The sequence below is a fragment of the Rhea americana genome, unplaced genomic scaffold, assembly GCF_003343005.1.
Source record: "Rhea americana isolate MKP2758 unplaced genomic scaffold, rheAme1 scaffold_4, whole genome shotgun sequence".
In the NCBI taxonomy this organism is placed as follows: Eukaryota; Metazoa; Chordata; class Aves; order Rheiformes; family Rheidae; genus Rhea; species Rhea americana.
The window spans coordinates 9,019,211-9,033,671 of NW_028186534.1; the positions used below are offsets into that span (position 1 = coordinate 9,019,211).

At 36.7% G+C, this 14,461-nt stretch overlaps 2 protein-coding genes across 6 annotated transcripts in view; both read right to left on the minus strand.

Annotated features, from left to right (window-relative positions):
- The window catches only part of ANKRD60 (ankyrin repeat domain 60), a gene marked incomplete at its 5' end in the record, with an annotated part of 8,073 nt that extends 3,332 nt beyond the window's left edge, over window positions 1-4,741 (minus strand). Inside the window, 3 exons of the mRNA XM_085314119.1 lie at window positions 280-410; window positions 1,248-1,393; window positions 4,713-4,741. Coding sequence (XP_085170245.1) covers window positions 280-410; window positions 1,248-1,393; window positions 4,713-4,741 — 306 coding nt within the window. The remainder of the gene's footprint in view (window positions 1-279; window positions 411-1,247; window positions 1,394-4,712) is intronic.
- Window positions 2,685-14,461, minus strand: part of LOC146590775 (serine/threonine-protein phosphatase 4 regulatory subunit 1-like) — a 26,633-nt gene continuing 14,856 nt past the window's right edge. For all 5 annotated transcript variants that reach the window (XM_085314116.1, XM_085314115.1, XM_085314114.1 and 2 more), the window contains 11 exons: window positions 13,960-14,153; window positions 13,172-13,605; window positions 12,498-12,730; window positions 12,130-12,222; window positions 11,449-11,634; window positions 11,002-11,163; window positions 10,291-10,391; window positions 8,771-8,891; window positions 7,796-7,930; window positions 6,904-7,045; window positions 2,685-5,843 (listed from right to left, as the gene is read on the minus strand). In XM_085314116.1, coding sequence (XP_085170242.1) covers window positions 5,689-5,843; window positions 6,904-7,045; window positions 7,796-7,930; window positions 8,771-8,891; window positions 10,291-10,391; window positions 11,002-11,163; window positions 11,449-11,634; window positions 12,130-12,222; window positions 12,498-12,730; window positions 13,172-13,605; window positions 13,960-14,153 — 1,956 coding nt within the window. In that variant the 3' untranslated portion in view covers window positions 2,685-5,688. The remainder of the gene's footprint in view (window positions 5,844-6,903; window positions 7,046-7,795; window positions 7,931-8,770; window positions 8,892-10,290; window positions 10,392-11,001; window positions 11,164-11,448; window positions 11,635-12,129; window positions 12,223-12,497; window positions 12,731-13,171; window positions 13,606-13,959; window positions 14,154-14,461) is intronic.

Genomic DNA, 14,461 nt, shown 5'->3' on the forward strand with positions numbered 1-14,461 from the left:
CTAAACCAAACTGTATTAAGGATTGACTCCTCCTTCAGTTTTACCTTGACTCCCATCCTCAGATTATCAGTTGCTTTTAAATTTCAATTTTCAGAATTAAACTGTTGCAAGGAACACAACCAATTCATATAATTTTTATAGTAAGACTCCCCCATTAAAGACTTCCCCACTACTTGCTCTATAAAAACTTGTTTTATAAAAGCATTTAGACCTTCAATAATATACTTTTAGCATTTCCACATATAGTACCCTCCTGTTCACAGAAGTAACAGGATCTACCTTCACAGTCTCTCCTTTTGCAGCAGCTGCTACAAGACGTCCCCAGCCATCTTGTCGCCAGATGCACATTGTAATTGTTCCACCAGGGACAATCTCATTGTCCTTAAACGTAGAATCATCTAGCAGATCTACTGCAGGGAGTTATAAAGTAAAAGAAAAGGAAGTCAACATACCCTCAGAGATGAYGACCAGTTAAAAAAAGTCGTGGCTGAATTTTTAGACATGTTGTTGTTCTCCAGTTTTGCTACCTAACGTCCCAAGGAGGCTTTGGTCCAAGCGTGCTAAAGCTATGAAAACACAGATGTATTCTCAGCCTGGAAAAGGCTGAAGTAAAGTGCTAATAGGGTAATATGGTTGAAGTCCACAGAAAGTTACAGTTAGCATATTAAACACAAAGACTGCAGGAGAAAATACGTGCATCTACACACAGTGTCTTTATTTTAAAAATAAAACACCAATTCCAGTTTGAAGACATGGAGATAGCAAATAGCAGGAAGAGGTTACTTGGTTTTAAGTAACACACTTAACCAAACTTAAAGAAAGGACTTTTCTTAGTATCTCTGCTTGCTACCTGAAAAATTAAGTACTCCAAACACACTCAGCTAATCTAACAGGAAACAGCATTACTTCACATAGTTCTAACTTCAAGAAGATCAACCAGAACCTTGCTAAAGCTATGCTAGGCTGTGCTAAATCAGTCAGGTATTAGCACTGGCTGTTGACAAACCAGGCAGGAATTCACAGATCACCACTTGCAATTACCTAAGAAGGTCCTGATGAGTAGATTTTACCTCCAAGCAGCAGGAAGCAAAGTTAATTGTTAAGAGCTGAATTCCAGGTACCATATGGTAAAAAGAGGATCAGATCTCTGATCTTCATCCAAGTAAGTACCATGCTAGTCACCACTAACAGGTACCRGGATACTGAGAACAATCTTCAAGGCTCCTACAGAGGTTACAGGTTCCTACCTTCATCCAGGTATTGAAGTCGCTGGAAATTAATGGGTATCCCAGTCAGTAATTCCAGATGGGGCTTAAGCTTCTTCAAAGTCAAGTCATTTTGGCATTGAGGTAGTGAAAAGATCTCATTTGTTTCAGCTATGCACAGCTGGACACTAAAGGTCCRTGGGGGCAAAAAAGACATGGTAATGAATCTACTCCCGACAAGAAGTTTGAGAGCTTTTCCTCTTTTAGGAGTTTGATACCATTTTAAGGGCTGGAGTATAGATCTGGTAGTAGTTCCTCCCTCCCCTGGAAATTCCCCTAATCAAAACTGCCTATGTCATTAAGGATAGATTTGCTTGTCTAGCACATTATGATATCCAGGCAGCATAAACTGACATCACAGTTGTTTGGTGTGCACACGTGACATAATAGGCTATACGAACTGATCAGAGAGCATCCATGCATAACAGAGGTGTGATTATAGAAAGGGTTTTTTGTTGTCCTTGACCATGTTTTGATTTTCACTAGGATGATAAAAGCTTGCTTGGAAGACAGGCAGCAGAGAAACAGAAGTAACTCAGGAAAATACCTTCCTTCGGTGTTAGTCATCATGCTGTCTGTATTTTATATTCCTGTTTTCTTTGTTCAAATTTAGATCTCAAACTACATGTTTAGTTTCAAGTGAAGGAGAAAGCATATGGCTGTTTTATTTGTTTGTTTCCAGTTTATTGCAGAAGAGTCTTGTGTCCTATTCAAAATGTGTGGGTAGGCATAATGGGAGGGGGGGGAAGAGAGCAGAAGATCATTTGCTATCCTTACTTTTGCATCAGCTGAAAGCCTGTAGAGAAGGAGGAGGGAGATTATATATTCCTTAGCAGCAGCTGAGATAAGTTCTAGAGTACAGAATGGAACTGCCAGTGAGCAAATGAAAACACAACTAAGATGGTGATTGCAGCAGCAACATATACAGAAAGGCTCCTGAGAAGGGCAGGAAAACCAACCCATCAGGCAGGCACCACTGATATTTTTTCCTTTCCTAAGGACCCAGCAACTATGTAGAGTTCTTTAACACAAGAAGCCTGAAAACAACACTGAAGTGAAATACCAGTCCAGAACATCCTTACGGAGTGAGGTTTGAAGAGGGAAGGTTTTTAAAATAAGGATTTGAAAGCCAGTCTCACCCAGCACATGACTTCTCTATTTAAAATAGACTTTGCTARAGTTTTCGTTAGAACAATTTGAGTTTCAAAGCCCTTTTGGCACACTCCCTTTAAGGAAAAAGGGCAGAAAGAGCTGTGTCAAATCTCTGGCCATCTACAGGTTTTTTTATTATACAGTACAATAAATTCCACACTCAACCCTGGTTTAAGAGATGACAAAATGTTTATGCTTGGGAGACACTTCCTTAACCAAAAAACGCATTCATGTTCCATTAATGACAAAAGTCAGTTACAAGTTAACTTCAWAAAACAGTCACAGGATTTATTGAGATAAATACAAATAAAAAGTTACATAGATTCTCTACTCTGACAAATGAGTGGCACTTCCAGAGTGTCCCCACTTATTTGGGCTCTAAATAACATTGTGTACAGACACAACTGCCACTAGGGCAGCATCCTGTTAGATGTGTACACCATACATAACATACCAGTGAGTCTGAATTCTAAGCAACATGACTAACATGCTTTGGATTACAAGTGCCTGATAATTACCTATAGTATATCCAAGCAATATTGCACCACTAACATTATTTTCACGTTCCTTAGTCAGAAATCTTTTAAAGGGGGTATTCTTACTGCTTTTGTGCAAGTGGATCAACTATTTATCTTTGCTCCATCTGTCTTTTTAAAATATAAATTTTTGCATAATTTAAACAACCTAGAGAACTGTATGTGAACACATAGCTTTACTCTTCATTGCATACATTTGTCTAGTACAAGATGTAAAGTGCAGTCTTTAGTCATGCTGAAATCATATTTCTAGTATAAAATTAAAACAAAAAAAGCAAACCTTGCAAAGGTTAAGCCTGTTTCATACACCTGCACATTGCCTACAAATAAAAGAACTATGTTGTAATCTCCTATTAGTGCATGCAACTACAGTTTTAACAACTTTAAAAGCTCTGCTGAAATCGTATCATTTAAAATAGACACGAATTTCTGGAGCTAGAGAGGTACCAAAATATTTTAAAAAACCAAGAACTTTGTTTAGCTTTTTAGTTAAATTTTGTAACTAGTGGCTTACAGTTTACACACGTTCTAATTAAAAATTTTAATGAAAACTACCCAAATATTCTAAAACATATAGAAGCTTGTGTTTTTCAGTGGATTATTGCAAGAAAAGGTAATTACTTAAGATTACTTGACAAACAAATGAGGTTGTATTAATGTTCAAAGTATCTAATTTATATACAGTACATTTAAAATATTTATATGTACACATCTAAAAAATTTTTGATCAGTACTGAGAAATTTAATGAGCTGTTAATAAAAAACAAAAGTAAGCCCTTGTCAGAACAGTCTTAGAAAACTTGAACTGTTAGAAAATACCAGTATAACGCCAGCATTAGAAAAAGATATTAGAACTAGAAAAAATTAATTTTTTGCTAAGAAATTGCAATCCTAAAAAGTCTGTATTGAAGAGGCATTTGTTTTAAATTATAAAAAATATTTTAAGAAAAAGTAGAATGTTGCAGAATTTACAGAGTTTATACTGTTTACTGTAATAGCAGTGATAGCAACGGTGTTTTTGACTATAACTTCTGAAAGCATTTTATGATCTTGCAAGAAAACAATTTATTACAAATACTGTACATTATAATACAAAACTAGTTAGACAGACCTATACAAAACTGAACCCTCCAAAAAAATACAGAGCCTGCTGAGGAACCTACTTGCAGTATTGTAGACAACCCAGATTAAAAAGAAAGAAAGAAAAAAAGAAAGTACTTACAGTTTCTGCAAAAAATTAGTTGAAATACTTAATTAGTACAGTAATGAAATAAGGGGAAAGAAATATTCCCACTGGTCTACTTATGATACTTTCTTTGTGTGAACACAATAATTTGTTATTACGTGAGACCGTTCTTTAGCAATTAGGCATTCATTTTTTGGATAGGCCATACATTAACTGCAGATTTGGGACACAACAGGATCCACCCAAAAGTATCAGCTTTCCAAAACCCTAAAAAATTACTGAGAATCTTTCAAAAAAATATTTTTCAGGTCCTACATTAACTGCAGATTTAGGGCACAACAGAGGACAAGATCCACCAAAAAGTATCAGTTTTATAGTTTTGAAAAATGGTTAAAAGCTAGCAGATTAAGAGAATTTTGTCAACATAAATGGCAAACATTCATGTGTATATGTATATGTGTGGGTGCATGTATATAAACATATATGTATGTATATACACACACGAACACACAAATGAACATTTACCATTTGGAGCACTGCAGAATTTAGATATCCCAGATAAAATCTCCTTACCTCTTAGTCAGGAATGAAATAGCAGATTCTCAGGGACTGGATGCTGGACCAGTTAAAAGGTGTTTCTTCCAAATCAGGTGTGCATGAAAGACACRTACAAAACTTAAGCACTCTGTAAAACTCTGTAATATTCTTCTGAAGATATATCTCACGTTCCAGAAACTCTGAATCCCTTAACTGAAGTGAACTTTACTAGGGTAGAAAGAGTAATTTTCAGTTTGCGAAATGAAAAGTCTATATCCAACTATAAGCTGTTGCAGTAATGAAAACAGTGTTAACATCTGTAAGACTATAGTTTAGAAATAACAAATAGAAAAGTCACAGTATACAAATAATGTTGAACTCTGTGCTTTAAAAAAACATCACATCAAGTAAAAATGAACCATGCCTTAATTTCAACAAATTAACCACTGTATAAAATGAAATTATTTTTGAGCTTTTTCACTGATACGGGATTAAATTCTTCATCATTTTTTGCTAAATTTTAAGAGCTATTCACATATATACACATTTTCAGTAAGAATGCAACTATAAGCAATACAAAAGCAACAATAAAAATGAGGAAGGAATATCCTTACTTAAATCTGCTATCAAGGTTTTAAAATTAAGAAACCATTCCAAGTTTATAGCAGACAGCTCTGCTACTGGACTTGTCTGTCTTTTTGTACATTAAGGAATATGAAACCTGATTACACYGGAACACTGAATACATGTAAGAATTTATATACAATACAGAACTGCAGGCTGACAACAGAATTATCACCCACACTTACAAGAACAAAAAAATAACTGCTAATGCATATCACGCACAGCTGTAGATGAAAAGTGGTCAAACGAAGATCACTGCATTTCTGAACAGGCTGCTTCCAGCTCAAGTAGATGACAACAGGTTCTTTTCTTATTTGTCCATGTCATTCATATTAAGTGTGAACATGAGGCAAATAACCATTTTGATGTTAGTGGTTTATAGAACACATTAGTTTTGTTTTTCAATCGAAGTATTGTCCATGTTATTCTGCTTTAGTTTTATGGTGGCAAAAAAGGACACATCTTGGTCTCTGTCAGACTGCAAAGCTAGAACCGTCTCTTCTGCAGCTTCTAGATGAGGATTGCCAACACTTTTAAAATAAGCTAGAATAAGGGGAGAAAAGACCATTTTAATCAAAAATCAAAAGAATCAGTGAAACTTTTTCTTCAACTATGTAACACTGCAGGAATACAGAAGCTGCCAAAATCACCTAAGGTAGCCCATCCAATTCAGAGACTCCTTAGAGAAACTACAGCAAGCTAGGGAAGCTGACAGAGTGAAAAAGAAACATGCTTCTTACTCAATTACTTTTACTTAGAATTTCACCCCACCCCTAGCCTTATTGAGGAAGTACATAGGTATTTCTAAAAGAGATTCTTTTTGTTGAGCCCTACATGAAAAATTACTAGTAAGCTCTAGAAGCTACTATACAATGTTTTTACAGAACACTTCATACTTCACTCTGAAAAAGGACAGGAGAAGAGATTCTTGTGCATCTCCCTTTGAGTAACAAATGATCACCTGGGTTTTGTTTTTTGATTTGTTTAAGGAGCCATAATACAGTAAGTTGTGGCAATAAGCAAAATTACATTCTTYATCAGCTATAGGGCTGATAGCTTAAGATTAAGACAACATAAAACATTTCAGGAAAGGGTAGAACACTTACTTTGCCAGACCACATAGAAAACTACTGTATTAGCATAAAGGTTYAAAATATATCAAAAGAATCTAACATGATTAGAATTTCTTAAGAAAAATGTTTTTGCTATAGACATCACAGAGACTAAAAAACCCTGTAAGCAGCAACATTTATTACTTTCCATTATAAACAAGTATGCAACTGCCCTCTAGTGGATAAATATTACATTTGTCAAATTAATGATAATGTCAGTTTCAGGTCCTTTAGTGATATGATGAACAATTATTCTAATAAAGAAAAGTCACTGCAGGTTTCACAATTAAAGAAATATTTCATTTTAAACATTCCTAAATCTGAAATTAAATGCAATATCCCAGATTATAGGGTATAATTTGTATTCAGTACAAATAAAGCCAAAAGTCCTTTTACCAGTTGAGAGAGCCCATTTATAGAGAACTGCACTGGCAGAGGAAGGACACAATTCATGAGACATTAATTCTTTCAAAGGAAATTAACAACCACACCTTTCTCCAACAAGGTCTGCCTTAGAGCCTTGGCGAGCAGAACCCTTACATTTGGCACAGGATCTGAAGCAAGACTTAAAAGACTGGGGAGTAAGTGTTCAACAAATTGGTCGATAGGCATACATTCTTCTTCTACTACTGCCTACAGGATAAACGGAGAACACGAGAAAGCAAGATTTATGTTAGAAATACACTATTTGCCATTTTTTTCCCAGCCTTAATTTGGCCTATCCATAAAAAGTCAATGTTTAATTATGAAAAAATATACTCTATGTTGGTGAAGTAAATAACCTCTATGAAACTGAAATATTGTTACGAATATGTCTTATCATTCCAAAAGTCATATGAAGATTACCTCACAAGGGCAGACACCTATCTTCAAAATATAATCTAGGAAACACTGTTCTCTCTTCTGTCACCATCCCTCCGCCTTCCAACACTCAGCTCCCCTCCCCTTGCATTCTGTCTTTACTTAAGCAAGCCATTTTGGGTTTTGGAGGTGAAAATAAAGAGGTAAACACTTCTCAGTATCTGACAACCATTGATAATTCAAAGACATCTTGTGAACCCTTACCATGTCAAAGTAAGTATTTCAAAAATGTATCTCATCTTAGCACTCACCAATTCTCCACTTTGCTGCTGGAATGCCATGAAGGACAAGAATTGACCATTCCATCAGAAGGCACACCCCAAAATGGAAACCACAGCTTTGAACTTGGATAGTCATATGCTACTGCTTAGACCAGACCAAGTCTCGTACTGCCTTTTATCAACTCAAGAATGGCAACAAAAATTTTGGGGGTACAAATTTCAGTTTTGCCTACAATGCTGAAAAGCTTCATACAGGTTCCAAAATAAACATACATAGAAGCATAGAAGAGAGCATTCCAACCTGACAAATGAAAGCAAAAGCTTGTCTTCCAACCCACTTGGAAGAGTGACGGAACCGCACCACAAGTTCATTAATGAAATTTAATCCCAGTGCATTTGCATTGTTTGCATAGAATTTCTGTAGTATTGCTACAACCTGTGGAACAAAAGAAGGGGAGGGGGATCAGGAGAAGGAAATCTGAAGTGAGACTTAAATTGTAGCATCAGCAGCTAAAAAGATCTAATTCTGACTCTTACAGAGGAACATTAAAAATAGTATATTCAGTATAATCAGCTGTACTTGCAGACCTTAATAAATTTCTGTGCTTACACTGTAGAAAAGTTTTCTGCAGAGAAAGCGTAAGTTGAGATAGGAAGAAACTGTCTTTAAAAATCTGTGCGTGCAAATCAAACAAAATCACTAGAAGACATTAAAACCACCATTAAAAGGCCTTTCTGTGTTGCCACAAAGATTAAGAAAAAAGGAGTGGGAAAAAAAAAGGGGGGGGGGGAAGAAGAAACTGACAACTTGCCACTCATTCAGAACACCCATGGGAGATGGTGTTATCAAGTTCCAAACCAAACCAAATCTAAGGAAAGACTAGGTGTTTGTTTGTTTTGGGGTCCTTTTTGTTTGGTTGGTGTTTTTTTTTTTTTTTTTGGTAGAACTGGAGGAAGTTCTCCTAAATCATCTGTTTTCTCATTTACATCTAGTTAAAAAGAAATGTGTCAGATAAAATATTTTATAAAATCTTTCTCTGCTGATTGTGAGTTGTCTGGCTTTCACTGAATTTAAAGTTTTTGTTCCACTTTTTTCCCCCCATTTTTTTACCACGTTTATGAAAACATGTCTTTCCTCACAATATCTGCCTAAAAGAGTAGAGTGTTCACACAGGTTAGTAGCTTCTGACTAGAGACAGACACTAGCTTCCTTAGACTATACGGACAGATTCCTCACAAGAATCCTTTTCCTCAGCAACCAAACCAGATTCCCTACCAGTTTGAAGGAGATCCACCGAACTTCTGACACTTTATCAGAGCAGAGAGTTAGTGCAATGTGTCTTAAGTAGTCATATACATCATTGGGATTGTAGAGTTCTAGTATCAGAATCAGCTGCCTGAAACACAAAGAAAGGGATTAGCTCTGAGAAGGGCAACACTAACCTGCTCTGAGTACACCATCCTGCAAGATGTAGGGAAGTTTTATTTGAAGTTTTGAAGACTGTCATAGTTATTACACAGCTCTTGAATAGTTTGTTCTATTTACTTTCAAAGGCACACACATGTAAAGAGGCACATATTTTAATCCATCATGTAGTGCACAGTATAAATCTTTACTCAAACTGTAGATGTACAAAGGCATCAAAATTACCTCAAATAACTAAAACTACAAACCAAAGTACAACGAGAAGTTTCCTTGTAATTTCAGGCCAATACTCTGAACATTCTTGTACAGAAGAAATAAAATTACTTCACTGTAAAGATCTATGTTTCAGAAAATGCACAAATTCATTCTAGCCATCCAGCACTGGTAGATTACTGGCAGTCACACACAAACAAGTGACAGGACAAGAGGCAATGGGCAAAAACTGAAACACAGGAAGTTCTACCTGAATATAAGGAAGAACTACTTCACTGTGAGAGGGACAGAGCACTGGAACCTAGAGGTTCCAGTTGCCTAGAGGTACCCAAAGGTTGCCTGGAGAGGTTGAAGAGTCTCCTTCTCTGAAGATATTCAAAACCTGCCTGGACATGATCCTGTGCAATGTGCTCTAGGTGACCCTGCTTGAGCAGGGGGGTTGGATTAGATGATCTCCAGAGGTCCCTTCCAACCTCAACCATTCTGTGATTCTGTGAAGTTAAATGCAGCTCTCCACTAGAGGTCAGGTAACTTCTATACAACACTGCTGCACCTCAGATTTAGTCTGTTACAAGAAGTATGAAAGGAGAGTAAGTCTTCAATAGTCCAAATAAAGCACCGAGATAACTATGAAAGTCATTTTAGCTGCAAACTAAATTAAAAAAGGGGGGGGGGGCTTTTCTATTATGTACTTATTAGACAAATGACCTCATGTATGCCATTTACTGACTTCACAGATGGTCACAGAATCACAGAATGGTTGAGGTTGGAAGGGATCTCTGGAGAYCATCTAGTCCAACCCCCCAGCTCAAGCACCTACAGCACATTTAACAGGAAGAGCGTGTTACACRGAAGTCGGAACTGAATAAAATTTAAAGTACGACCTCAGCATCTATCAGATAGATACTATCAGGTTTTTGTATTTTATAAACCACATGTCACCAAGCAGACCTTCCCTTTGATGTATCATAACATTCACTTTCAGTCATGGTTGATTAAAACACAACTTGCAAAAAAGCAGTCAGATGGCCTTTAATTTCCTTAATAAAGAACGGCTGTCATCTTTTAACTCAAAGTTAGGGCATGCTAAATTCTGGGCACAATTAGCTATCTCCAAGTTAGTAACATCGATCAAAATAAAAAATTTACAAGCTTACTCTGCCAGCTCATAACGAAATCGCCAGTTCCTGCTGTTATCAGTCACCACAAATTCTTGAAGTTGGTAAAGATATTCTCGCCTTTTGTCTGCATGAAGTAGCTGAAGAAAAAAAGCATTACTAGCACAGAGCTGATAAAATTAAAAACTCCATTCTTCAGTGTATTCTTCTGTTCACAACAAGTTGCATCTTCCTACCTGAAGGCAAGTGATCATTTACAAGATACTAAAGACTGTGCACACCAGTGGAGTACCTGCATGCAGAAGACTGACATCTAGGAAAATACATACGTGATCACTTCTGCAAGGATATTTGTCAAAGGATCTTTGAGTGTAAGATTGAGCAATAAAAAATTAAAGATTTACGCTTATTATGTAGCGGTTCAAAGATGTGTTCTCTCTTTCCTATCCCAATCATAAATTGCTCATGGCTACCTTGCTAGCCTGACTGCACAAAAATACTAACTCTTCTACAACACTTAGGAGCATTTACAAAGGGTTTTTAGTTTCAGTATCTTCATGGGACATGAGACAGCAGRGAAGTGAAGGACCTTAGAAAGGGAATACACATACACAAAGACTGGCAGTACCTCACAAAACCAAACATTTGTAATTGGATATTGATACCTGCACATTTCATGTAAGAAATTCTCTTGACCTTTTTTGCTGACTTTACTGTATAATCTTGAAAAATTACATTATATTTTCCTACCTTTAGAAAGTCATAGAGATGTTTAAGGACACCAATGCGCACTTCATCCAGATCTTTCAAGAACCCATTGAAAATTGGCACCAGATCGGCAGCTGTTAACTGATCACCCAGAATAACAGCCAGTTCATGTATGGAGAAAGCTAGTGTCCGACGAACCTTCCACTGCAAATAGTTTAAGAGGGGAACTAAATTAGGTATCATAACTAAACAAAGCTTCTGAACTATGCATATATGAGGTATTGAGAGAGAAAAAAAAAAGGCTAACTACACAGCAGAAGAAAACATTTAACGTATTTATGAATTTTAAGTCTTGAGTTTTATATTAACTGTACATTTTATCCCTTATTACAAACTAGCACTATTTGCTATTATCATTTCAGTGCAGCAATCTGAACAAAAAAGCTTCTCAAAGTTTTGATTCATCAGTTGAGAAAAAAGTTGTTTTACCTGTACATCGGAGGCCAAAGTCTCATAYGTATCTTTCAGACAGTGCCAGTTCTGCCTGCCAAGTGTTAAGGCCACCCCAGGAAGACTATAGGCACAGTGTTTGGCTATTTCAGTATCAACAGTCTGGGCTCGAGCAGGGTCAGTCATTGACAAGTACTGGTCTAATAAAGGTTGCGGTATTATATCCTGTAGATAGAGACAGTAAATCAATAACATTTTTTCCTTTGAGTTAATTTAGGATCAGAAAGGAAAGGCATCTGCTGTGCTACAGTAATCTTTTACTGCCAACCAGCTGGCAGCAAATAGAAAACATAGCCAAACACGTTTTGTGGGCTAGCTTTACAAATGACTGTACGTGACTCCTTCAGCTATCTGTCCTCTGTAGACTGTAGAGCAGCCAACAAGCAGCAAATATTATTTTATCAACACATTGCATCAAATCAAAATTTCATGTTTATTGAAGATGAACAACGTATCCTGTAACAAAACAGCAGTCAGTTCCTACCTCTGTTGCTCAGAGACTCACTTTCTAAAAACATATTTTTTCCACACTTTTCTAATTAGAAACAGAATTCTCTTCACTCAGAGTATTGCTTCACTCTCCGCAACTGATCACTGTACTGAACACAAGAGGAACTGTACCCAGTGCTCCACTAAAGGGGTTATATGCTGCTTAATCACCTGTAATTTTGACTTGTCATCTTCAAATGGTGGATTATTTTCTTGCTCTTTCTTCAAAAAGACACTGGCTTCTCTATGTTGTTCCTCCAAGTCCTGTAAAAGAACGTACCAGTTAACGAAATGAATTAGACTTACTGCTATTTGGGATATTTCAAAGCATCACACTACAGAACAATGCAATTTAAAGGCCCTTTACAGGAAAAGTCTTGTTCAATGTCTTTATGCAAGTACAAAAAGACAGAACAGACACTGAGATAATCACAATACGACCATATTGACAAAAAGGCTAATGGTACGAGTACATGAACATACACACTACTTCAGTTGGTAAGAATTCATTTCAGCCATGCAGCACAATGCATACTCACTGTGCTTTTCAATACACTGGTGGTAGACTGCTCACTGATGCCGTTCTGAGATGCATGGGATAAAAGTGTATCATCTTCCACCTGGCTGCAAGTAGCATCTGAAATAGTTGCTTCATCTGAAATAGTTGTTTCATTCTGAAGTTTGCCCCTGTTCTCTATTTTTTTGGTCTCACAATCACTGATGGAATCAAACTGAGCAGCTCTGAGAGCAGCAGATAACACTTGGACCTGAGCTATATAAAACAAAAGGAGACAATTTAGTTTCCTTCCTGCACTTAAAAAGCATTAAGCTTGCAATTTCTTAAGGTGAAAGGATAAAAAGAAACCCCACCTAAGCTGCACAGATACAGTAAATTAGGAAGTATTTCCTATTATAAATGAAAGTGTTAGTACTCTTCCATAAAACTTTCACATTTGATTTTGCTTTCGTAGTTGTATCCAATTCTATTTCTCAGGCCAGCAGAAGCTAGAAACACTTCACCTGTTCTAGAGATAGTTTAGGTCTTGGGAAGATGGCATAACTTTCTATAGCTGAGTGTGAAGCAAAATAATTTGCTACCCAAGGAGGTCTCATCACCTTATGAATACCAGAACGATTAAAACAGTCAAGAGTTTTGTAAAGGTTGTGAGAAAATCTGTTCGGAAGAAATATCATTTTACTGTTAAAGTCTCACCTTGAACATCTGGATCATCTATGTGCTCCTGTAAGCTTTCCAAAACTCTTTTTATTTCATTACTGGCAACACAGTTATTGCACTGCACAGAGCAGCTCTCTTTGTGCTTCTCAGACTTGAACTGAAGCAACTCCAGATCCTGGCTTATATCAGGCAGAGGAGGGCGCCAGTACAAGAAAGTATTAAATACATCCTCAGCAGACTGTCTTGAGTTCCTTCCTGGAAAATTGCTCTCCTTAATGACCTCTATGACACCAGCAGCAACACTGTCTCCCTGAGACAACCTAGTTAAGTCTTCTCCAGAACTGGTACAACAATCTGTACTTGCTTCCCATGTGTCTTTATTTAGATTCTTAACTGAGAGCACTGTATTAACTTCAGCTGAAGTCTCCTCAGTCGATGACTCTGGTTTGATTTCCATTGGTTGCTCTGAACTGATAACAGACACACACAGTTATCCAAATTAAAGCAACTYGGATCAGTACTTTTCAGTGAAATACTTTACAAGACAGCAACAACTACAGAAGCTTATTTGCTCTGCAGAAAGACAGATGCTGTGTCAGCACTATGTTTTATTTCATCACTTTTCCCTTTGCTCTTCTACGAGAGCATCGAAAAGTCAATTAAATTTCAATAATGTGGCTACACTCAAGCAGACATAYGTGCAACCTCACTCTTTATACCTTTCCAGGAACCACACTTTCAAGATTTTTAGTCCTGAACAGCAAGTAAAATAATTATGCTCTTTCTTTTCCCTTCCCCTGCTTCCCATCTTCCCTATGATTTACCTGGAAGACGCAACATTTGTATTAGAGGACATAAAATTTATATTGTTGTTTGCTTGACAGGAATTGGAAGTCGTATCTTGTGGAGGAGGTCGGATACTCAGTGTACCATCTTCTCGGATGTAAAGACCAGCACTTGAAGGGTTTGCAAAGGTAGAAATGAATGGGCCAAGGGATTGAAAAGCAGCCTGACGGACCTGAAAAAGTATGAAGACATAATATTCAGGATTCATGCAACTACCATAGAGTTAATACTGAAAAATAAAATTTGGTTGAAAATTATTTCTAACTAGAACAGCTTCATTTAATACCAAATAAGTGACATTTAAGCAAGGATGTCAGGCTATTAAGTGTATATCTACAAACACAGTAAAGAAATTCAAAAAAGTTAAGATTTGAAGGAGATTACTTCTTACTTCAAATAGTACCTTTAACACAGGCAGTCTACTCCAAGGAATTTTTAGATGCAAAATTTTAAAAATGTCATGCTCAGATAGAAATTTAA